The 24,127-nt window shown below is 42.0% G+C and overlaps 2 protein-coding genes across 3 annotated transcripts in view; one reads left to right on the top strand and one right to left on the bottom strand.

Annotated features, from left to right (window-relative positions):
- Window positions 1–1,110, top strand: part of LOC128436675 (myosin-10) — an 80,725-nt gene extending 79,615 nt beyond the window's left edge. Inside the window, exon 45 of the mRNA XM_053418481.1 lies at window positions 80–1,110. Within this exon, the coding sequence (XP_053274456.1) occupies window positions 80–227 (148 nt within the window). The 3' untranslated portion in view covers window positions 228–1,110. The remainder of the gene's footprint in view (window positions 1–79) is intronic.
- Window positions 1,111–5,434: 4,324 nt separating this feature from the next.
- On the bottom strand, window positions 5,435–23,239 carry ubn2a (ubinuclein 2a). 2 transcript variants are annotated; one of them, XM_053418665.1, is made up of 17 exons: window positions 22,621–23,239; window positions 21,547–21,663; window positions 21,017–21,115; window positions 20,117–20,227; window positions 18,862–18,965; window positions 16,399–16,951; window positions 14,613–14,683; window positions 14,136–14,265; window positions 12,720–12,826; window positions 12,253–12,363; window positions 11,566–11,709; window positions 10,764–10,814; window positions 10,583–10,625; window positions 8,536–10,047; window positions 8,251–8,458; window positions 7,725–7,793; window positions 5,435–6,925 (listed from the first exon to the last, which is right to left on the bottom strand). In XM_053418665.1, the coding sequence occupies exons 1-17, from the start codon at window positions 22,963–22,965 to the stop codon at window positions 6,879–6,881; spliced, it is 3,822 nt and encodes a 1,273-aa protein (XP_053274640.1). In that variant the 5' UTR covers window positions 22,966–23,239; the 3' UTR covers window positions 5,435–6,878. The 2 variants fall into 2 exon arrangements, with proteins under 2 accessions (XP_053274640.1, XP_053274641.1); XM_053418666.1 differs by lacking the exon at window positions 7,725–7,793.
- Window positions 23,240–24,127: the final 888 nt, after the last annotated feature.

Raw genomic sequence — 24,127 nt, 5'->3', positions numbered from 1 at the left:
TACTGGCATGTAGTTTGATAGGTTCCTCTCCCTTTATGCAGCAGAGGTTTAAGATTTTCAATTGATTTCTCTTGTCCAGGCGGGGGGGTCCGGTCAGCAGCTTCTCCTCCAGCCGCTCAGGCCGCCGCAACCTCAACCTGGACGGTGCCTCCGTCGACATGTCAGACGACGACGCCGACAGTCGAGCCAGCGACTTCAACGAGACTCCAACCCCCAACGCCGAGTGATTCCAGCTACACTCATTCCTCGCTTTTTCCTTGTCACTCCCCACCTCCAGTTCACCTAATTCACCTGTGACCCTTGGCCCACTCCTCCTCCCCTACCCCCCCAACAAGTCATCCTCGGCAGAGTGCCCCGGCAGTGCGACTCTGCCCTTTTTGTATCAGTTAACACTGCAGGGAAAAACCACCGCCCTCCCCCGAAGTAAAACCTCCAGGCCTGGAGTGGCACAGGGGCAAACGGACATTTCTGCCTTACTCTGCTCTCATTCAGCAAGCTGCTAGTCCTGGTTCATCGGTCAGCCATGTATCTTCTTAGCATCACAACTTCACCCTCTGATGAACGGACTGCAACACTACAGGAACGACTAACACCTCGGGGCTTGCAAAACAACAAAGTGGACTAAATTGAAAATGTATTACTGTGACAAAAAGGTGTTTTATTTTCTCTGTTACTTCATCTTAACGATTAACGAAGGAATGTCTCTCTGAGGTTTTAAGTAAGAATCTCAGAGCTCATAAGGTTAACTGCTCTGCGCTGTTGACCTTACTGGTTATCCAGTATTTCAAAATCCAGTTTGGACCGACTGGATATGTTGTTAAATGCACAGAACTGCACATGAAGATGTTTGAATTTTTAACTGGAAACCAACAGGGAAAAAAAGCTCTTACTGGAAACACTAAAGTGCTCACTCAGTGACACTAAATGGTTACAGCTTAGATTTACATGTGTACTTTGATTAGAAATTGAGACTGATTAATAATAATGATCTTCTCACTACATTTCAGTGTTTGTGTCCCAGTTTGTATTATTACGATCACGTCACAGAGCTGAGTCAGTCAATAAATTCCCGGCAATCTTTTAAAACTTAAAAGGTTGTTTAGCACTTAACACCTGTTCTGAAGTGTTTTTTTTCTTATTTAACCATCTGGATAAAAATACTCCATCGTTGCATGATAACATTTAGAACATGAGCCAGCATTGGCGAGATGTCTAAAAGCACTCAGAGATTTGTTTTTTAACTTTTAATATTTAATGGAAACGGTTTTTTAACCTTTTTCCCGAAGTAGTGACTATTTTCTAATTCAAAGAAACAAAGTATGTATATATTTTATGGTAGCTTCATTTATGGTAAAGCAACACAATGTAAGAATTGTGACAACCTCAAAAGCTAAATAACCATAACAACTGACAAGGTAGAGTGATGTTACTGGATATTCAAAGATATATTGCATAGTTTTATTTGATGAAAGCATCAAGGGGGCATTGTGTATAGGCTAATACAGTCTATATACTACATATATACTATATTTGTCCGGTTTCATAAATTATAAAAATTGTACACAACAAAGATCTTAGTGTTATGGGCTGATGCTTCAGTGTAGAGCTGTGAACACTCCCTCTCTCTCTCTTTGACTGACACACACACACACACACACACACACACACACACACACACACACACACACACACACACACACACACACACACACACACACACACACACACACACACACACACACACACACACACACACACGTTAAAACATCCATAATCTTTTTACCATCCTCTGATATTTTATTTTGTGTAGCTCGCCTGTCGCCCCCTACAGATGATCAACCAGGTTGGCACCGGTCGTGCATCCTTCTGTATCTTTTACCTCTCGTCACCGAGCAAAAGACCGTCTGATATTCCGTCTTTCTCTGTTTCTTCCAATGTCACTTTCTCTTAAGCCGTGTAGCTTGTTGCAAACGATCCTTCACGGTTACACCAGTTACATAGCGTAACTCCAGGTGTTCCAGGAGCAGTGATAGAGAGACCATTCCACCTACTATATGTATGTGTACCATCACAATTATTTTAAAGCCTTTATCTTGAGGTTAAAAAAACGACATTGTGTTGCTTTGAATTTAAGCAAAATGTAATTTGTCATTTCTGATTCGAATATAGGGGAAACATAAAAATGTGCTTTAGAGCTGGAGCTGAAGTTGTCATGGAGATGTGGACTCAAATCTCAATTTCTTCTAAAGATATTTTGATAATTTTATTCTGTACAGGAGTTTTGTTTTCAGCTCTACCATGCTGACTTCTTTACTGTGCAGAATACATTTTCATCCAGATGGTTGGATTAGTCTTCAGGATTTTAGAAATACTTTCAGAACAGAATTCAATAACCTTTTGGCTTTTTCAAATTTACCTGGATTTATTTACTTTTTCAGATATTTTGGGGGCATTAAGCCTTTATTGAACGGACAGAGTTGAATGGGGAGAGAGAGAAAGAGAGAGAGGCCGGGCCAGAGCCGAACCTGCGGGGAACTCGAGCCTCCACACGGTTTCCTCCTCCACCAGGTGAGCGGTTTGTGCCCTTGGATGTTAACCTTTAATTTGCAGCTCTGTGACTCGTTTGTTATAATAAAACGTAAAGATGAACACAATGGGACTTGTCTGTGCTATGATTGTGTGAGTTGAAGCCTTCAGACGACTGACAGACAGGTAGTGACTGGAAGTTTATTTTATTCTTTCCTCCCAACTTGAGCCCAAGTTCTGTTTCACTTGCATCGTTACTGAGGTTAAATCAGGCTCTTGTTGAAATACGGATTTAAAGTGAATCAGTCGAATTCACATTACAGGGTTTGTGTGGAAGGGGATTCGTACCCGTATCATCCAACATTCAGCTGTTTTATTTCCTGGTTTCATTTTTTTTTCTGAATACGGCGATTAGGCTGGTCGACCCTTTGCCCTTCACTCAAATGTTAACAATTAACTGTTTCCTTAAAAGTGCCTTAGACACTAATTAGGAACACGAAGGGGCAAAATATTTTACTACAGATGGGAGACAAAACCTGGAGATGAAATCGGTACGTCCAAATCTTTTCTTTGGTATCATTGCCATGCTTCTTATCATATCCGCTGTGTTATGTTCATAAGAACTTCCTTGTTAGAAGTAGTATTACAGTGCTGTGATTAACTGCAGGAGAAGCAGAGCCCTCTGCAGCTGTACGTCCCAAACTTCTTTTTTAACAAAAACGTTTACATTTTTTTTCTGTAACCACTCACAGGTAAGTGTTATTTTGGGAAGCGGTGCGCTGCATAACATCCACAAGTAGTTAACTCACTTTCATTATTATTATTATTATTATTATTATTATCCAGCTGGCTGTTGACAACCATGCATTGGATTGCAAATACTCCCCATCTTATTATTTCTTGTTTATCTGTATTTCTAGATGGTCATTTTGTTCTGCTTTGTTTTTGTAAAAGGAAAATAAAAACATTCATTGTAGCTGCGTTGCTGTTGTCGTTTGTTTTTGGAGCTGAATGCTGACGCCTGCGCCAGGAAGCAGAATCAATAATAGTGAATTTCTGTTATAGAAACAGGCAAAAGAGACGTTTAATAAAGTGAAATATAAACAATATCATCACATAACTAACAAAAATAATAAGGAATTTATTTCTGAAAATTAAAGCAACACTATATAACATTTACTAAGCAACAGCGCCCTCTGCAGCAAGGTGGGATTAATTCTGTCATTTTGTTTTGCACTTCAGGGCAAAGTAACTCCAGGGGAGCGGCCTTCTGCTTCCCCATGCGACTCGTCACTATTTCAGTGTTATTGTTCTAGAAGGTTTTTCTTCAGTATAAGACATCATTAAACTAGAAAACATTAAACTGAAATGAAACAAAAACAATCAACACTCAAATCCTTTTCCTCTGGCGCCCTCTAAAGGTGTTTGCAGTTCACATAGCCCCACCCACCTCATCCAGTCCAGCCAATGGAAAGCATGTGAAAACAACAGGTGTGAGTCTGAAAGCTTTGTAAAGAAACAAGTCAATAACAGTCATCGTGAAAACCACCTGTTTTGTTTAATTTCATAACTGACACACAAAAATAATCTACAAAAGACCAAATTAAATTATAATAACCAGTTAACCATGAAATGTAATTTATATCCTCCCCCCACCCCCCCAAAGAAAGCACAATTTAGAAGATGTCACCCACTGCTCCGGTCACGACTTCACTAGGACACTCATGGATTTACGGTTGTGGGGAGAAAAGTCAAGTCCCGTACACACACACACACAGACACAGACACACTCACATACTCACACATGCTGACCAGCAACACCCCATCTAAAAAAGGACAACAGAAGCAATCTTTGGCGTCGTTCTCGGCGCTGCGGGTCGGTCCAACACACATGGGGGAGGGTGGGGAAGAAGTAGGAGAGACTCAGGAAGAACGGTTTTGTTAACGGAGGTATTTAACAGAAGGGAGGTTTCTCCATCACGGTGTTCAGACCGACAGCGAGGGGAATTGTTGCCTGTTACAGACGCCAGGACTTTCGCTGTGTGTCACCAACATACAGAGAACATTTCAGCTGATCTGCGTCTGTGTTTGACTCAGCTGCCAAACTCTGTTTCCTGTTAGCAGTTCTCTCTTTTAGTTCTTGTTTCTGTGCGTTAAAGTATTTTTATAAAGTCCTGCGAAAAGACTTTGCCCATGAAAAACAAACCTTTGGATGGACATGTTCACACATTACTCCAGTTATAAGCCTCAAATTCCCTGAACTTTAAGTTAGCTACTTGTGTCATTTCTAGCAAGTCATTATTAAGTTTAACCAGACATAAAAAAATAAATAAAAAAGTATTTTGCTTCTGTAAAACTAGCTGAATCATTAGTGTCAGAAACAAGTTTAAATCTCCAAGTTATTCCTCAGAATATCTCCGCTTAACGCTGTGAAAATATTTTAACCAACATATCGACAGACTGTTAGCACGTTCAGCAAATTTTATTGTCACTATACGACTTGAGCAAAAGATGCTAATTGGTCTAGGTAGCCGCAGACATGACGTAGAGTTTACAAGTGACAACTTGTAAAAAAACATTCGTTACTCGCAGATGTAATTACAACTGGGAAACAAATTCTCCTTGAAAGCTCTGATACATCAGAGTCTGCTCTGATATGTAAGAGGCTTAAAACAAACAAATATGGCCGCTAAACATCGCCATTTTGACTCAACTACATTTAATGATACAGTAACATACAGTTACTGTCAATGCGCAAAACAATAGATTCAATATATCAATAGAATGCATTGTGTAAGCACAGTGAGGAGATATACCATATCGACCTCAGATTTGTTTGATGCAACATTTATCGCCACATAAATATAATCGTAGGCCATGTGGTGTTGCCCTACATCACACAGCATCTTGTCGCAGACATGGGAATATTGGAATAATGCGTGAACACTCGCACACTTCTGCTGCCATTGCGTAAAAGCAGCATTATCGTGTCAATGTGGCATAAAGCAGAAACATTTAATTCACACAGACACATCTTGAGGCCGAATTGCACCTTGTACTTAATCGCTTCTAAAATTCACTTCCCAGTCCGTCTGAACACACGTGAGAAATGAAGGAGTCTCAAGTGTCACAATAAGATCATCTACAAACATTCACAACTTCAAAAAAAAAAGAAAAAGGTGCTGACTGGTTGAGTAGAGGTTGAAAGCCAAGCGACAACTTGCACTTTTGCATTGAGCGTTTTACAGTCCTGCATAGATCTTTTTCACACTTTATAAATACAAACTAAGGCGTGGTGTTATATTTAGTTGGTTTGAGTCAATAAGCAGAGAAAGTAAATGAATAAATCTTAAATCACAAAAAAAAAAAGAGAAGAAAAAAATTTAACAATTCAAGTAGGCTACAATCTTGACGTTTCCCCCTCTCTCACAGGGAGCCCCTCTCTCCAGAAGAGGAGTCTGAAACTTTTTCAATTCAAGTCTTTTTTCCAGAAAAGGTCCAGTGTGATTAAACAGCACCAAAAACACACTGAGCGAGAGAGGGGCATCAGATACACTCGCTCGTTATTGTGAAAAGGGGGGTTTACACGTCCTTGCCCTTTCTTACAGAATTATCAGGAAAGGAATTAACAGTATATTGTGTATTTCTATGTACATACACACATTCAAATCAACTTCAATGCTCGCTCGCTAGCTCTCTCTATAGCGCACACACACACACACACAATAACATGTTGTCCCTGTGTAAATTACAAATAATTTATCAATATTAATTTAAGCTACTACTTAACAGTCATTTGTGGGAGCAGAGGTGACCAACAAAATTTCTACAGACACGACAAAGTCCCACATCTGAGACAAAAGACAGAAAAATAAAAATTCATTATTCAGTCTGTTTTTCTTTTTTCTTTTTGTACTGCAAGGACAAGAGTCCCGTTACGCCGCATAAGCTTAAATACAAATTATATTACGTAGCGTACTACTACTCCTCTCGTCTGTACTGCCACCACCTCGCTCACGCTCATTCCACAGTGATCAAGGTCTGTCATATGTAAACATGTCGACAAAAAAAATTGAACAAAAATAAGCCGAACAAAGGTAAGTGTTCTCGTCATTCACGCCGTCTTGTTCTCATACCCGGTTCATTAGAAAATACAGTTACATTAAATCATCATTGCCATTGTAGCGAGGATGAACTGATCTCCTATAGGTCCGTTTTTAAAAGAGGCAGTGGAGCTCCGCCCCCCTCATACCACATCACTGTGTCACTCTAAGTGAAGATTTCTATTGGTGGAAGTGTCCAGGAGGTGGTGATGTCACCCCACTGGTGTCTGTCTACTGTGCTGCTATTGGTCATTGGGATTTCCTCTTCACGTCTCCTCCCTGGCTTTGGTTCGCATCTGCGTGAAGGAAGATGCAGATTTCATATTAATAACTCAGGTTGATGAGAAAAAGTTTTTCCTGTAAGAAACACATATTATACAACACATATATACCAGTATAAAAGTAAATTCTTTATACTCGTATATACTATACTGTATGCAGTGTACAATGTTAAACGGTAATTTAAGGCAATTAGAAATAATGTCTCTGTTACAGTTTGTCCTCCAGAGGGCGATGACAAGTTTATTTTATCTTTAAAGCTTCCCATTCACAGCAAATATCTTATCAGTGCTCTTATTAAAAATAAAATAAAGTCATCAATAGGTTAAACGTTAATTTATGATATGTGTCCATTATGAAAGAAAATGTATTGATCAGTATTTTTTATTGTTATCAATTTTAAACCCTTCAGTATGTACACAGGTAAATTTCTACAGTCCCTGAGGCGCAGACAAGTAAAATGTTGTTAGTGTTTGTTATGAGTCTGTGGGTGTGTCGTCTAACGTTCATTTACATCTGTGGTCATTTATTTCTATTTATTGTGCATCTCTTTGTGCTACTTCTGGCCATTTGTATGGTATTTTTCAGTCTTTGTTGGCATTTTGCATCTATTTTACTTGTTATATCTTTGTGGTTGTTTGAGTGATTTACAAACTGTAGCCTGAGCTACAGAGGACAAGCCAGAGGCATGGCAACAACAACAAACCTGAAGCAAGAACAGAGACACACAAACAACACAGCAGCTGAGCAGGGGACAACAGGTCGACCTGACACGGATAAATGGAGGTCAGGAAGAGGAGGAGAAATGCAAATTACCTGAGAAAGCAAGCTGCAAGTGAGGAGGTAAGGCAGCCTGCGACCCTGACTGGAGACTCTTATACAGATCTGAGGAGAGATGGAGGGAAGGATGGACAGATGAGGAGAGAACAACAACAATAAGGGGGGGATAAAATGGAAGCAACGAGAGAGAGAGGAGGGGATCAAAGTGAATTGGCAGTGAGGAGCACAAGTACAAAAGGTTGAGATGACGGAGACAGACACAAAAGATGGAGAGAATAAATGTGAGAGACAGTGGTGGTTCTTGGGGAGCATTCATGTCGTCCATCTTAATATACTGTTAATGTTAACCATAGACAGTCTGCCTCATACTCAGTATATTCTCATAAATCTTCACAGAAATGTGAAGAATTTTTTTTTGATCATTTAAACTGTAAAAGGCATAAAGAAATAAGTCACAGAAGCATACAGCCCAGAAACAATTCTATATCAAATACAATATCAAACCTTTTTTACTACAAGACACCAAGACAAATCACTACATGTGACTTGTGTGTCTGCTCACCAATTAGGTCGCTCTGTGATAGGGGGTATCCTGAGTTGGAGCTAGGGGCCCCGCCCATGCCAGCAGCCCCTGGTGCTCCAGGAGGGCTGAAATTGAGCAGGGGGGGGAACTGGAAGGGTAGTGAGACGGGCACCAGGCCTCCCAACATGCCAAAGCCCATGGGCAGAGTGGAGGGGCTGCAGAGGAGGGAGGTGCCTGCTGTTGTTACCTGCAGAAACCACATGCGGTCAGATTATGCTCACTTGTACTTTGGTTCATATTCTTCTCATTAGAATGAACACTAACCTGTGAGAGGTGTGACGTTGTGGAGGACGAGGCCAGAGTTCCTGAAGCCATCCAGCCGTTTCCCGCATTCGAGCCGGAGTTGACCCCACCTGTCACCCTCTGCCTCGGCACATGATTGGCTGAGACTGAAGGTGAAGAAGACGGTGGTGCTTTGTCCGGGCGACTGCAGACAACTGACACCACTCCCTTGTTGTTGAAGTTGTTGATGCTACTGCTGCTCGTGGAGGACTGAGGTTTCTGACCTCCAACAAAGCTACAACTGCCCTGTGTCTGCTTCATCTGCCCACTGCCCAACACGCTGAAGGGCAGCCTGCAGTTTTTGGGGGCGTACGGGTGTTTTTGATGTTGATTGGTGATTATGCGATGGCCATATGGGAGCAAGGATGAAGGGGAAGGGGAGGAGGATAAAGGTGGAGTGGGTGCAGGTGGCCGAGGGGTGAGCTTGATGATGGAAGAGGAGTTGCTGCTGTGGGAGGACTTTGTGAGGGTGGCCTGCATGGGTGTGATGAAGTTGGACTGGTGGTGGTGGTGTGTGTAAGATTTAGCTTGGGAGGAGTGTGAGGTATGGGAGATGGGGGATGGCAAGGACACCACTGAGGAGGAGGGGCAGAAGGACTGCAGACTGAGTTGGGAGGTAGAGTTGGAGTGGGACTGGGATGAGGGGGAGGAAGAAGGTGTGATGCTGCTGCTCACAGTGCTGCCGTTGCTACCGGCTTTGGCACTGCTCTTAGCAAGTCCTTGAAGAGTTCCCATAGTTCCCATAGTTCCCAGTATCCCCGGAGGGCTAATAAAGCCCTTCTGATGGGGGGGCAGCAGAGGGGAAGCTGTGGGCGGAGGCCGTTGCCTCTGAGGTGATGGGGAGGGGTGTAGGTGCATTTTGCTAATCCCGCCCATCATTGAGCTTGTTCTGTGACTGGGTGATACCAAGGTAACATGTCTCTGATTCTGGGCTTGACTCACGATGGCGGATCCTTTGAACGGACCATAGGCTGCATCTGTAGTCCTGGGGGCCAATGACAAGCCCGTAGCCTGCACGCGAGCCATGGAGGAAACCGCTGAAGACGAGGAAGAGGAGGTAGAAGAGGAGCTTGGTAGCATTGTTATTGTTATTGGCAAATTCCCAGTAGACCCAGCTGCCAGTGGAGCGGCTTCCACCTTAGAAAGGGAATGATGCTGAGTCGTGGATGTAACCGAGGCAGAGAGCTGAGACGCTGCAGGGTAGTGAGGGGTGACGGGAGGAGGAGAGGTGGTGGGGATTTGCAGGGGTGGGGGCGACAAGGGGCTGTCTGAGAGCCCAAGGCCCTTGGATGCATTGCTGAGGAGGGCCAGTGCATGGGAGATGGAGTCCAGAGAGGGAGCGGTCAGATCCTCATCCAGGGAGTCCGACAGACAGATGGGCTCCGAGGGCGAGGAGGAGGGGGGCTGGCGGTTGGAGGTCAAAGCGGATGTGGAGGTGGACAGAGATGGTGTGGACATCATGGTGAAAGGTGGTTTGTTGATCCAGAGACCCTCCTGAAGAACACAAGAGGTTTGTTGAGCATCAGTAACAAAGAGAATGACCAGTTTATTCTCAGTTTACCTCAGTAACATCAGAAAAAACTAGGTTTTCGTTTCTAATTTAATTTGTTCATCAGTTAAAGAAACTCAAATCAGCATCAACAAGGTTTATCTGTTGCCTTGTTGAAAATGTTTATAGCCTTCATTTTATGTTAGGCTTTTAATGTACAAAAAAAAAAAACATCACAAAGTGATGAATTTTGTTGCCAGTAGCACAATATAAATTCAAAGAACAGCAGGTGGAATCATTGAAATCAAAGCTTGGAGCAGCCGAATGGTGAGTATAACATGGCTCTTCTGTATTACAGATGAAACTAGTGGAAATGTGCATTATACAAATCGAGCAACATGAGCTGTTGAAGTAGGCTATAGGCCGTCATATTATATGAAATTAATCAGAGTTAATCTGTATCCAGAACTGAGCAAATGTGATACAATGGTGTGATACTTTTTAGATAACATACAGGACATGGTCTGAGTTATCACTCACCTTGGCTTTGGCCTTGGGCCCAGGTACCATTCTCCTTTTGACACTGTGAAAAAACACCAGGAGATAAATATTCAGCCTTTTTCCATTTACACTTTGAATTCAAGTTCAGTCTTTGAAAAATCCCACAGTGGTTTGGGTGAGTGAGGAAACACTAGCTGTTTGAGATAAAGTTCATACTCACAGGTTTCCAGTGAGGTGACTGTGAACAGCCTGACTCTCCTTAAACAAAATCCTGAGCAGAAGAAACACAAAGAACACTGTCAACAGTGAGTGCATTCACTTGCGGCTGAGATCCTAGTTGACCCAAACAACCACAGTATTTCCTACATCATGAATTAGCTACACTGCACATGATAACAGCCACAAGTTTCCAGCCCAAATAGGAAAGTGTTGGTTGTATGTTTTGTGTCTGATATAACAATTTTAACAGCTTTTAAACTGTCTCAATAAGATCAAAACTATTAGTTGTTGGCGTTTTACTATCGATTGATTCTACCTTCGGATCTCATTACAACCTTGGATGGATCCATGTGCTGAGCAGTTTATATCTTATATTTCTTCCGGTTTCATTTGCAGGTCTTTATCACTGCCCTGTGCAAACTTATTTTGTTTTTTTTGCTGTGATTTCAGTGACTTCCCAAACACCTGCAGTTAAGAATCAGCAACTAGGGTATATGTACATTTTCTTAAAAAAAGAAAATGTTAATTGAGCTCAACAGTCACAGGCTCTGAATTCAATTTCTAAATGAAACTTCTAAAGCTAATGTTTTCCAGTGTTGTATCCCTGCAAGACTTTACTCTTTAACACCTCATCACTCATCATTCAAAAGATTCAATTCTGTACAACCTTAGATTAAAGGTTTTGCAATCAATAAACCTTAATACCTACAAGACATCCATTCTCGGTTGAAATGATTTTCTATAGAAACTAGTCATGAAAAAAAATTGTCTGAGCCAGTAAATGCACAGACACACACACAGACCTGGTCTGCATCCAACCCTTGGGCCATAGTGGTTTGACCTCATTCTCTAAGAAGGCCTTGAGGTACTCCTCCACAGACAGAGAGCACTGGTTCTCCATGTCATAGCAGCTCAGCTTCACTCGCACCAGGCTGCACAGTAGGTTCCTGCAAAAAAACACATCTCCAATGAAACACCTATTATTAAAATCTAAACTAGGCTGCAGGTGCAGAGCACATCATGACGGAGCCAATTGTGAGAATCATTGTGTGAAAAAAAGTCCTAAAATGTCAACGCTGTTGAGAAAATGGATGATGACTGAAAAGTAGCTGCAAAGGTTTTTGTCTTTTCATTGGCCACTGATTCTTTATTCAATATTTCCACTTTCATGTGGACATAAAATTCAGGAACTTCCTCAGTGACATAAGGATCCTGTTTGTTGAAGAAATAAATCTGTCATGGATTTATACATAAAAAGTGAAGCAATGCTGTTGAAATATTCAAAAATTATTCTATATACAAAACTATAGCAGGTTTTCCTGAGGATGTTTATCCTGAGACTTCACCCACTAAAACTTTGAGGAATCTGAAAGGCTTGTGTAAGTTTACAAAGGTGGAGGGTGACAGGAAAGATAAAAGTGAGGGTTGGAGAGAACTCTTCAGAATAGACTGTCAAATCTTCACGTGCCAAACACAAACTACATCTTTACCTGAGTTTGTCATCCCAGACAAACTTCTTCCTCGGGCCCATCACCCTTTTCCCAGGTTTCTCCTCGTCCTCTTCCTCGGAGCCGTTCTTATCTCCCTCCTCTGACTGCTGCCTGCAGGACATACACACACAGTCAATAACATACAAACACACATACATAAAACAAATGTTTGAAGAAACTTTATTGAAAATTTTAAACAATAATAATCACATTCTTGTGTTGGTACGGTCTGGGTGTCCAGATAAAATGGAATAACTATGTAGACACCAAGCTTGCGAAAAACATGTGGGCTAATATTTTGAATACAATTTGTAACTATTCTCTAAACATTTACTGGAACAATTGTCCAACTTAAATTTTGTATGTGTTTTTTCTATTGGTTTAAAAGGAAGGAAGGAGTAGACAATGATATTCAAGACAAAGTTGTTTACGCAACTGTTTTCTGAAAGAAAAAAATGGCTACTCACTTTGCAACCTTGGCCATGCAGTCCATGTTGTATTTCGCTATCTGCTCTGGCATCACACTGCACACCGCCAGCTTCAGCTGCAACAGTGGTGCCCGTACTCGGTCATCCTGAGGGAGCCGAGAGGAGGAGGAAGAGTTAGAAGTCAGGGTGACGAGGAAGTGAAAAGGTAAAAACAGCAACAGTGTGGACAAATTAAAAGAACAAGGAGATAAACAAAAGAAAGTTAAAAGGAAAACAGAGGGACAGTATGTTGATGTATTTGGTCAATAATGCTACTTCAACTTTAATGGACCATGACAAAAGACATTTGGAAGCCTGTTTGTGAGAGTCAGTCGATGTCGCACTTGTCTGGCGACACTGAGATCCCTGCACATTAACCACTGAGGCAGAGAAGGTGGCTGGCGATTAAGCTTTACAACAAAAATAATATGAAGACATTAGAGGATCAGATTCGGGGTTTGACCACAGGAGCTAAACAAAGCAACCCAACTTCAAGTACTGATATGATGTGGGTAAATACAAGAATTAATTTTTTGCCAAATTAGACAATAAAATTAGACAATAAAAAAAACTAAAACGTTTGATGTTGGATGTTGTAAATCCAAACATTTTCCTGAAATGTTTTAGAAGGGCTGTCTGTCTGTCATGTTTGGTCTCATGCATGCACTACCTAAGTGCCTCCCCTTGCCTGAATGCTCCAGACAATTTCCTATTGTTGTAAACATATCTGACCCAGACAATCTCCTGGAAAGTTCGGCATATGTGAACGGTAAACTTTGAAATGTGCTCAAGTCAGATCACTACAAAGATGTCAAGAAGACTGCGAAAGATATCAGGGGTCCATCACAGTTTGGCCACTGTTTCAGAGGTCTGATAAGAGAGCATCACAATCTTCAGACCAACTTTTCAGATGAAAAGCGCTTTAATTCCGCCTAAAATAAAGCATTGCAGGCAGAAACTAACATTTTCACACTTTTACTTTGTAGGCAAAATTCCTGAAAAATAAGTGATTCTATGAATGTTTCTGCCGTGACTGATATCAGCACCTACGGTACATGTGTAAGTTTGTGTCAGTGCAATATTATGAAAAAAATTTAAAATACCTAGCAGGCTATTATTGCCAGCAGCCCAGTTTTGGTCTGCAATCCACCAGCTGCCGACCACTGGTTTAATGTCTAATCTTAGATAATTGTTCCTCTCTACACTCAATGTGGACTTTATTCTTGCAAAGCTTAAATTCTAATCCTCTACAAAATTGAACAAATGTAATGATACATGAATCCATTTGGAGACTGCACTTCTGATATCTTCCTTATGTACAGAGGATTTGTCCTCCCTGAATCTGACTTCTAGTAAGCTATCAAACACACATCCTTATCAATGTGATGTGGAGGGATTCCTCACTTCCTCACTCACCTGGATGTTGAGGCTGAGCTTCTTCAGCCGTTTGAGGAGGGCTTCTTTGTTGCACGGCACAAATGCCTCCATGTGCAAGTAGATGTCTGTACGTGCCTCGCGAGGCTGCTCCTGGACCTGCAGCTCGATACTGAGAGGAGGAAGAGGACAAAGTCAGCAGGGTGGGGTACACCAGGGAAAGACAAATAAAAGGACGGGATGTGGTGAGGGAGATAAAGAATAAAATAGGAACTGAGGACTGAAGGGCAGTGACGGAGGAGTGAGGAGGAGGAGGATGAACATAAATAAAGATGGAGGAACAAGAGACTTGAATGGAAATGAGTAGCATGTCATTAATGCAGACAAAGGGAGAAACACTGAGGGACAGCAGGAGAGGTGATGAGGGAAATCTGCTGAAAATGAGTGAGAAAGACTGAAAGAGGAGGAGAGAGTGAGCTGTGATTTGGCTGACTGTGATTTAAAAGCTGTCCTACTCACTCCAAGAGAATGTTATTCATGTCCAGGGTGAAAAATTTCTTCCTGCCCTCCTGATCAAACTGCCTCGAGGCCTGTGGGAGAAAGGGTTGAGTCAGCAAACAGCACTGTTCCATACAGCACATATAAATATACATATATCTGTGGAGCTGAGCCTCCGAGGACATTACTGACAGACACAAATACTTCTTCTCCACCTGCCTGATCCTGACCTTATACACCAAGTTCTAATTTTAACTATTCATCTCATAAATACACTCTGTCCACTCTGCACTGCTGAGAAAGTTCTCCATCACTCAGATTAAATGAGGAAACCAACTGAACCGGGAGGTCTCAGTCCACTTGAAGGGATAGTTCACCCAAAAATGAAAATTCACTCATTATATTCTCACTACTATGCCGATGCATCACAGCAGACATTTAGACGCCATTTCAAGTCAAATTTGAATGTTGGGACTTACGCACACTTGGATGCAACAACAGGAGCAGTATGGAGGCATTTGATCATGTTTTTCGGTTGTATTTTTTACTTTTGAACAAGTGGTCAACAATTGTATTGGATTTGACTGAAACACTGTTTACCGCTGAAACAACTCAAGTGTTTTGTTGAGTCAAACACTTCACCCGCCCATTCATGGGCATAGTTGGGAGTAGATAATGAGTGAATTTTGGGGCGAACTAGCACTTTAAGCTGCTTTCAGACATGCACTTAACTCCAGACATTTTCCTGAAATTTTGGGAAATTGCGTCTGTGAGGACGCAAATGTAGGAATTTAGAAAAAATGTATGAGTGAATTTATGTTGTGTCTTAACACGTGAATGACGCAAAACCTAACATTATGCCCTGTCTCCTGTATACTCTATCCAGACGACACCCCTTGGCTGAATGTCTTATCCGAACAATCTTCTGTTGCATTATTCATATGGGAAACTACCTTTCCTAATCTCATGTTTGAAAATGGCTTTAGAGGGAACTCTGTGTGGTTCACTTGTGGTGCGAAGCCACAGGTTTTTTTTAACAATAAATTTATGGTTTTAGCTCATATTAAAAATGTACTGTTAAATCCACCTTCTGATCACAGGAAGTGTCCCGATCGTATAAAACAGTGGTAACCTATGTGCATCATCAAGTGCCTGAAGGGATTTTTTTCTGATTCATCTGAAACAATAAAGGACTTGCGGCAGCACGTGTTGTGATTTTGTTCTTCTCTGCATGTCAACAGCTCCTAAGTAAAAAGCAACGGACAGTAGCAGCAACACTGTAACAAACAAACCTAAATCTATCAAGATCTAAGAGGAAATATTGGACCAAATAAAAAAACTACAGGTCAAGTGAAGTGATGATCCTTCTTATATGCTACCTACCTATAGCAAAAGAAAAATCTAACTTTTCATTCTTTATTTCTCCTCCTTGCTCTTCATCACCTCAGTAATCCCTCACTTGCATCTCCCTTTTCAAATTCCTCTCTCTGCCGCTCTTTACATTTCTACCAACAACTAGAAGAGATTATTCAGCTACAGTTTGACTCTGTTGCTCTGAGATATAGGAGCAACAAGAACATGAAAACATCTTCAAAAGTTGAAATTCCAGCCCTGTTACAGTTATATAAAACCCCTCAGGGTTATGCCTGGAGCCGATACTTAGAAAAGAGACTATTCTTATTGGTCTGAATAATAACAATAACACATTTTATGCCACTTTCTCCTCTGACTGGCTTTGTGTTAAACTTCAATAAAAAGGCTTCGCCGGTAATTGCAGCCACCCACAGCGAGGCTACAGTCGACTCACCGCCCGCAGGTCCTCGATGCGTTTAATAAGAGGAGCAGGCAGTCCATCAGGAAGCGGGGGTGGAGAAAAAAGTCCACTGGAGGATCCCAGGCTGCGCCCCTGGCCCCCTCCTCCTGTTGTTTTATGACCCGGAACACCAACTCCTAGAATGCCGTTTTCCCTGGCTGCCATTATGGCGTGCTGCTGATCAGAGTCCGACAAGCTGAAGTCCAAGTCGCCTAGGAGATCCTGCAGCTCCTTCTCATTGGCTGAGCCCAGAAGTGACATCACAGCAGGGTCTGAGGTGAGGTCTGCCAGTGAGAGGTCATTGCTGGCTGCGTTGCCCTGCGGGTGGGCAGAGTTAGAGGCTAACGTGTGGTTCGTAGAGTTGGCAGAGTGTGGTTTGTTAGCCAAGCCTCTTGCCAGACTAGGGTGAGCCATGCTGGGGTTTCTTTTCTTCATCTCCTCCTTCTCCCGGGTGAAGCGGCGGAGCATGGCGGCCAGATACAGCGAGTCCTTCATCAGCTTCTTCCTCTTCTTTTTCTCCGGTCGATGGAGGTTGAGAGTTGTCACCCTGATGAAGTGAAACACAGCAAAGCCCCTTTTTTAGCAAAATGTTAAACGTTTAGTGTGTACGATTTAAGTGAAAGGGATCTATTTGCAGAAATTTTATATAAATTAAATGTATATTAAATAATCCTTGTGATGCTTTCACTAGTGTGTTTCATCTAAGTTGTCTTAATTGTGTCCCACTGAGACCTTACTGGTTAAATAAAGGATAAATAAATACATAAATATAAGTTTTTATGTAAAACTTCGGGAAAAAAGTTTAAACTTGTATTAAAGTAAAGATGATCAACTTTTTGGAACGTGCACAAGATCATAGATTAAAGCAATCACAGTGATCAAATGGATAATAGCCTAGCAGTAACCAAAAAATACAGAGACGACCCTTTCTGCAAACAAAGGTGAACAGGTGCTCATATAAACCATATCCTATGTGACCTACTTCCTGCCAAATTAATATGATCACAAATAAATATCAAATAATACCCCAACATAGAAACCCATTACACCTTGTATCATAACCAAAATAATAATAATGATAATATTCTTCTTAGACTTATTCCTGGCACCTACACCCATGTTAGCTGCTTTCTTTTTGGGAGCAGTTATATAATTTTGTTTTTGCCTTAAGAAATCATCTGTTCTGCTGTTGTCAACACAGATGCTGCGCTAGCAGTTTCTACGATCAGTTACATTTTTTCTTTTTTATCAAAATGTTATGTCGACTAAGTGCAAGTACACTTACAACTATTTATTTGAGAATGCAGAGCAATATGAGCGTCAGTCCACGTCCCACTATATTAAACATGTCACACAGCTTGTCTGCCGTACACCATGCTTTATTATCTCAATTAAAACATGGTGTACTCAACAAAAGTCCTGCAACATGTTACAATCGATTTAATCGCCTTGGAACAACTTGTACATACAAATTCATGCAGTTGACAAGCTAAACAGGAAGATGATGTCCACCTCAAACTCTGATCGGTTAACAGATTATTCAGCTGCTGTTAACAGTTGTAAATGGGCAGGTGTGAGAACTGGAGCCAGACAACTTCACTCTTGTACATTTTTTATAAATCTGCTAGCCCACCTTATAAATCCCAGGGAGGGAACTAAGACATTTCAAGACGAACCATAAATGAAATCCCTGCTACGAATACAGCAACACACATTTTCAGATGGCAAACTGAGGCATCAACACGCGCTGACAAAGACGAGTCAGAAACACGGGAAGCGCATGGAACCGTGGGGATTCTGAGGGATTAACCTGCAGTCTGCTGAGAGAGCTGACACACAAACACACCTATATATATTATGCATTTCATAACAGCACAATAGGAATAGCTGCTTCTATTTTTGGATGTTGTTTTCGTAATGGTGGCATGTTGGAGTATTGTGCTTATTTGAGCGTGGATAATGGACCGTTTTCTAGAAGGAGGCTCTGGCTTGTCACAGCAGAGAAGAGCAAGACACAGTCAGCATCCCTGCCTCATGATAGATGTATGAGTGGGTTTGCACAAAGGCAGAGGAGTATAATGTCACACAGGGTGGTGGATTATTAGCGGAGTAAAGAGCGGACAAATGCGTCATCACATATTCACAGTGACCTAAAAATCCATGTCTGTCCAAAAGGTTGACTTTTCAAGCACAGGAAGAAAAACTTGGCCATTTACATAACAGTGTCTGTGCCTTTTGACATTTTGAAGAGACTCGTTTTCAGTCGCTTCGCTTAATGGAAATGATGCATTTGATTAAGTGAGAGGTTTTTTTCCTGAAGGTCTATTTTACAGATGCATGGAAAGTAATGGCCTCATGACAAGAACTTACTGACATGGCAGAAGTTTCTTAAATGCACAAATCCACCTTCACCAGCTAGCACAAGACAACCACAAAAATAGAAGCCATGATTCTTACCCTTGTTTGGGTACTCTGATCTTTTTCGGGTTCTTCTCTTCCAGATTGTTAACTTCTTTCTTTTTTCTCTTCTTAATCAGCTGTTCCTTGTTGTCATTTGGTTTCTGAAACAAGAGCACATAGATTCCGTAGGTCTAAGCAGATGACGACATTGCACAATGGAAAACAATCAATTCTGCTTTAGAAACATACAGTGCTGTGTGCCTATATGTCTGTGTGTGTGTAGCAATGTATCCATTAAAAAAATCTTCTTGATGCTATGAAAGATAACGTCTACCGCTATCTCACTGAAATCAATGAAAATCAAGCTCTTGTTGAGAAGACAATCTCGTGTCTCAGCAGGACTCAGAAAACATTCACAGTGCGTTTAGGCATAGAACCAAAAAATGTATAAGTTCTGTGATACATTACAATGTCCTGAACTTGGCACAGGTAGATCAGGATATATAAATGGGATGCCATGAATTAAAAAGATACACTTCAATAATGGCATTACCTTACTTTTGTATCAAAATAAGTTACTTTGGGCATCAAGAGAAACACTGCTCATTCACTTTGATTTGGAGGACGGCATGTGTTACTGAACTGCATTGTGGTTCTGATGTGTGCCGGGCTTGTGCTGCTTACCGCATCTTTTTTCATGCAGCAACAGAGTCACCGGCAATCAAATTGTGCTTAAACTAACTTTAAAGTGCAGGTGCGGGCCAATTGAATCATCTTGACGCAAAATGGGAGGCAGAGGCGGCTGGCTAACCTGGTGTGTGGATTTTCCCCCCTGTGTACATCTCTTTAGCATTGAATTGATAGCTATCATGGCACAAAAGCCAGATATGTTGTGTGTCCCAAGCATGACACTAATTTTGTCATTATGACAATCGCGCCACCACCAGTTGTTAAGCACAGCCACTATACGTCATTAACACGGCACATACGCATAGGTCCAGCATAACTGGCTGTTGAAAACCTTGAAGCGTTAGAAATCTTCCTGTCACGAAGGTTATAATGCGTTCATTAAAATGTATGGTTAGTTTGGCGGCTGCAGTTTGTGGTGCAGATAATTCCCTGAAATAATTGTATTTTTATGTGCAACAAACTTACATCAGTGAGGATTAGCTAAATGACAGAAACAACTATGTATACAGTAAAGCAGCACACTATGTGTAATCCTTATTTCTTGTAGATATGTGCTTTCACAAACCCTTTCTCACAATGTCAACCATAGAGAGCATGAATAAAAACAAAGGTGTAGTCTCACCTTGTCCTCCTCGCCCTCTGACTCAGATGCAGCTCTGAACTGAAGCGTGCCAGTGTTGATGTAAAATCCCCCCAGCTTTGTGGTCAGGGAGGCCGGCACCAGCTCATCATACTGAGAAAAATAACAACAGAAGACAGGGTGTGGTATAAGATCACTGGACACCCAGAGACAAGAAATGCTCTTACATTAAAACGATATGTGGATATCATCTCCCTATTTCAAAACATGCTGAGTAACTGATGTTTTCATCATGATTTCACAAAGCAGCCCAGGCTCTTCTGCGGGTCGGTGAAAATTGACGACTTGGGCGCCAAAATAAATAATATCACTGAGAAGAATCACAGAGCCTCAGGCCACAGATGAAAACATTTTTCCATCATGGAGCAAATCCAAACAGAAAAAGGGTCAAACAGTCGCTGCCAATGGGAGAGTGCAGAGAGAACAGCTATCAAAACAAAATAACAAATATCGTATTATTGCAGAGAATCAATACAGATAGCATTATCATATCTATTATAGAATGATATCCATTGAATGCTGAGGAACAAACACTAAAACATAAACAAATACATGTCACTGTGTGGACGAAGGCAGCACGTATGTATTCATGAGTCATGAAGACGATTTTAGACTTTAGTTTCAGGTTGGTTTTAATTAAGGACACGTGTCTATCTTTAGAAGTGTCTCTGAATGCACTATTGAAAACAGCAAGCAGGGAAATGAACATTTAAACAGAGAAGAGTAATATCTGCCAATATATCAGCCAGTAATGAGGGAGAAGAGAGATGAAGGTTCAATGTCATTATAAAAAATACATAGATATATCAGACTAAATGAAAGTGACATCCTGGGAATAAAATACACACATAAGTCAATATTCATAATGCAAAGAAGACTCACAGCTTCTGAGTTGTCGATGAAAGGGTCTGTGTCGTCGTAGCCAAAGCCTATATCGACCAAATCTTGCATTCTGTCCTTCTTCTTCTTCCCTATATTACCCTAAAAAAAAAACATACCCAAATACTAAGTTTTCAGTTCAAATATAAGTCGATTTTAAATTTGGCCCTTTTCATTTGGCCCTTGTGTTGCAGCGATTTGGTTTTATGTTTCCTAAAACGTACAAAGTAGACAACTACAACTTAAGTGATATTGGCCAGCCCAATATGTAGGCCGATATCATTGAGACATTTATCTATTTATGTTTATATATATATATTGCTATCAGCCTAATAATTGAGTATTAATTTGTGTCAACATTACATTTGTCTGAGTTAAATGTCCCAATCTTGCTTTATGTTATCAATTTATTAGAAATATATATTTATTAGATTTAAAAAGCTAAAGATTGATGTCGATATATCCAGTATTAGTCAGTGTATAATTTTAACATGATCAGATGATTATACACTTGCAATAAAATAAAAACTCACATATTTGTTTTCAAACTTTTTCGCCATGGCCTCCACCTGGAGCCGCTCTTTCTCGTCGGCATTGAAGGGCTCGTTAGGGTTTTGGACTGAGGTCACACTCGAAGGTTTCTTCTTTGCCTGGAACAAATATTGAACATTTTATATTAAAGATCGAAAGCATGTTGAACACGGTTAAATAGTTGCAATGCTGGCCATCACCATGGTGTCACTGAGCATGTTTTTACATTCTACTATATATTATTATTGCCATTAAACCTAAACAACCTGCACATGTGGCATCTTTGTAAATAGGATGGTATCCAGTTTACATGCAGAGCATAAAAATGGTTAATTCAATACATTTTAAACAGCTGAGTCCATAGTTGAACAATCAATATCATTATTAGTAGTAATAGTATTGCCATGAAACCCAAAATAACTGAATCCAGAAACAACTAAATATACCAAACATGGTGCAGAAATGATCTACTTATGAATTCCAATCAGAAATGTTTGATTATGCTGTGGTTCACAAACTTTTTTTCCCCCTTCTTTAATCCAAATTCCCTTTTGAATAAAATAACACTTCAGCCCTAAACAAACTGCGCAGGATGCAGAAGGAGCCCGTGTCTGATGCCTGAGCGCTGACATTTGCCATCATGCTACATCCTGGTACTTCCATCATCAGCTATGCTCTCTCATCTATCTATCACCCGCAGCCACAGGGCCAGGCTGCATGTGGCATTCCCAAGTGCAGAAATGGCTGTGACCGGGCTGTTGCTGGGCAAGTCAGCGTGAACAGGACACAGGTAGCGGCACAGGATCCGCTTGATGTCGGCATGACAAGGGGCAGGAGGCGGTGTTTTGTTAAAAGGCTCCAGTGCGTTAGAGAGCGGCTGAAGTTGGAGAAACACAGCGAGAGTCGACTCTCCGCATGAGTGGAAATAGAACACAACAGTGCCGCTGGCTAATGGTCACTTTCAAACCACCTCCTCCTCCGCTTCACTCAGCAATGACAAGTCCTCACACTTCCAACAGCCATTACAACAGCTCCACTCGGCCTCTTTGACTCCACTTCCACAGGCGGCTTCCTACCTGCAGGTTCCCGATGAGTTCTCCGTAATTAAACTCGACGGAGGAGCGGTCGTCGGGCTCGGACAGCGGCAGGTTGAGCCGCATCGTCGTCCGGCTCTCGGCTCCTCCTGCCTTGTCCTTGTCCATGTCGTCGCTGTCGGTCTGGCCGAGGCGAGCGTTGCTGCTCGCAGCAGCAGCGCCGCCGCCACCTCCTCCACCTCCTGCCCCGGTCGCAGCCTCGACCTCACCGGCTTTGCCGAAGCTGACGTCGGCCCCATCCTCCAGCCGTCGCTTCCTGGACTCCGCGGCTGCCCCGGCGGCGAAGGCCGAGAGGGTGACAAATTGCACTTTTCTCGGTTCGGCCATTTGGATGAGCCGCCTGCCTGAACCTCGCTCCGGACAGACAGCGACAGCGAGGAGACGAGCTACTTCGCGAAACTACTCCGAATCGGTGGGTTGAAGACGGAGCTCCGCCGACTGCTCGGTGCCTACTCACGGCTCAGGGCCTCCTCCGCACCATGCGAGCTCTAATCCACGGGACGCGACGGTGGCGGAAAAGTAGTTTTTTCGGCAGCTCCTCGCATCCTCAATCTGCTATGGGACCGAGATATTCACAGGAGCCATCTTGGGTTTCGGGAGTAAATAAAATATCAGGAGAGAGGGGTCGCTGCGCATGCGCCCATGCACCAAACTGAACCATCGTGACACGAGGAAGGGGCGGGGGAGCGCAGCCAATCAGCGCGTGCCCCGATCTTAAACCCGCCCCCGTCACAACAGGCGATAATAACAACACTATTAGTACTATTATGACCTTTATAAAGTGCACGCACACACACACACACAGCTCTCACTTCTCTTCTCTTCCTGTCTGTCTGCTGGAGAAAATGCAGAGTTGTGCGTTTTTCTCTCCTACAATGGCAGCAGCTCACACGCACCAAATCCATGAGGGAAGCACAGGTGACAACACCTTCCAACACAGCTCCTCAACTTCACATCCACTGATCTCCACCTGCTGATCGACCCCCGCACAACGGTGATCTGCTTGGATTAATACTTGATGGTGAAATTTTCACTTAATAACGTTAAAATGCACGGTTAGACTAATGTGGGCCTCTCCATCCTCCATCTCCCAAAAAAATCTTTTATTTTTCAAGTGTCATCCTTGGGTAAAGCCTCTCTCCCAAGTATGTGACTTGGTTTCCACATTACGCAGAATGATCTGATACTGCCACCAGAGATGGTTTTTTAGCTGAATCTCAGATTGCTCTCTTTTAGAGATAGGATCAAATAGATCAGTAGAGTAAATACCTCCTCCCCAACAGTCCACTTAAATCCCATCAAACCAAGTTGCACACACTCATAAACAGCCGTTACCTCAATGTGCCGTTTGTTTTTCATTGAGATCAATGACTTATTGCATGACAAATTTCCTATCTCTCAATACTAAAGAGAGTATAACATAAATCCTGGATCTGCCCCCTGATCCAGATCCTCACCAAAATGCAATGGGTTCCTCCCTGACCCACAC

This window comes from Pleuronectes platessa, chromosome 3, assembly GCF_947347685.1.
Source record: "Pleuronectes platessa chromosome 3, fPlePla1.1, whole genome shotgun sequence".
Lineage (NCBI taxonomy): Eukaryota > Metazoa > Chordata > Actinopteri > Pleuronectiformes > Pleuronectidae > Pleuronectes > Pleuronectes platessa.
Note: the sequence above shows the minus strand (reverse complement) of the source record. Positions and strands in the feature narration are given on the sequence as shown.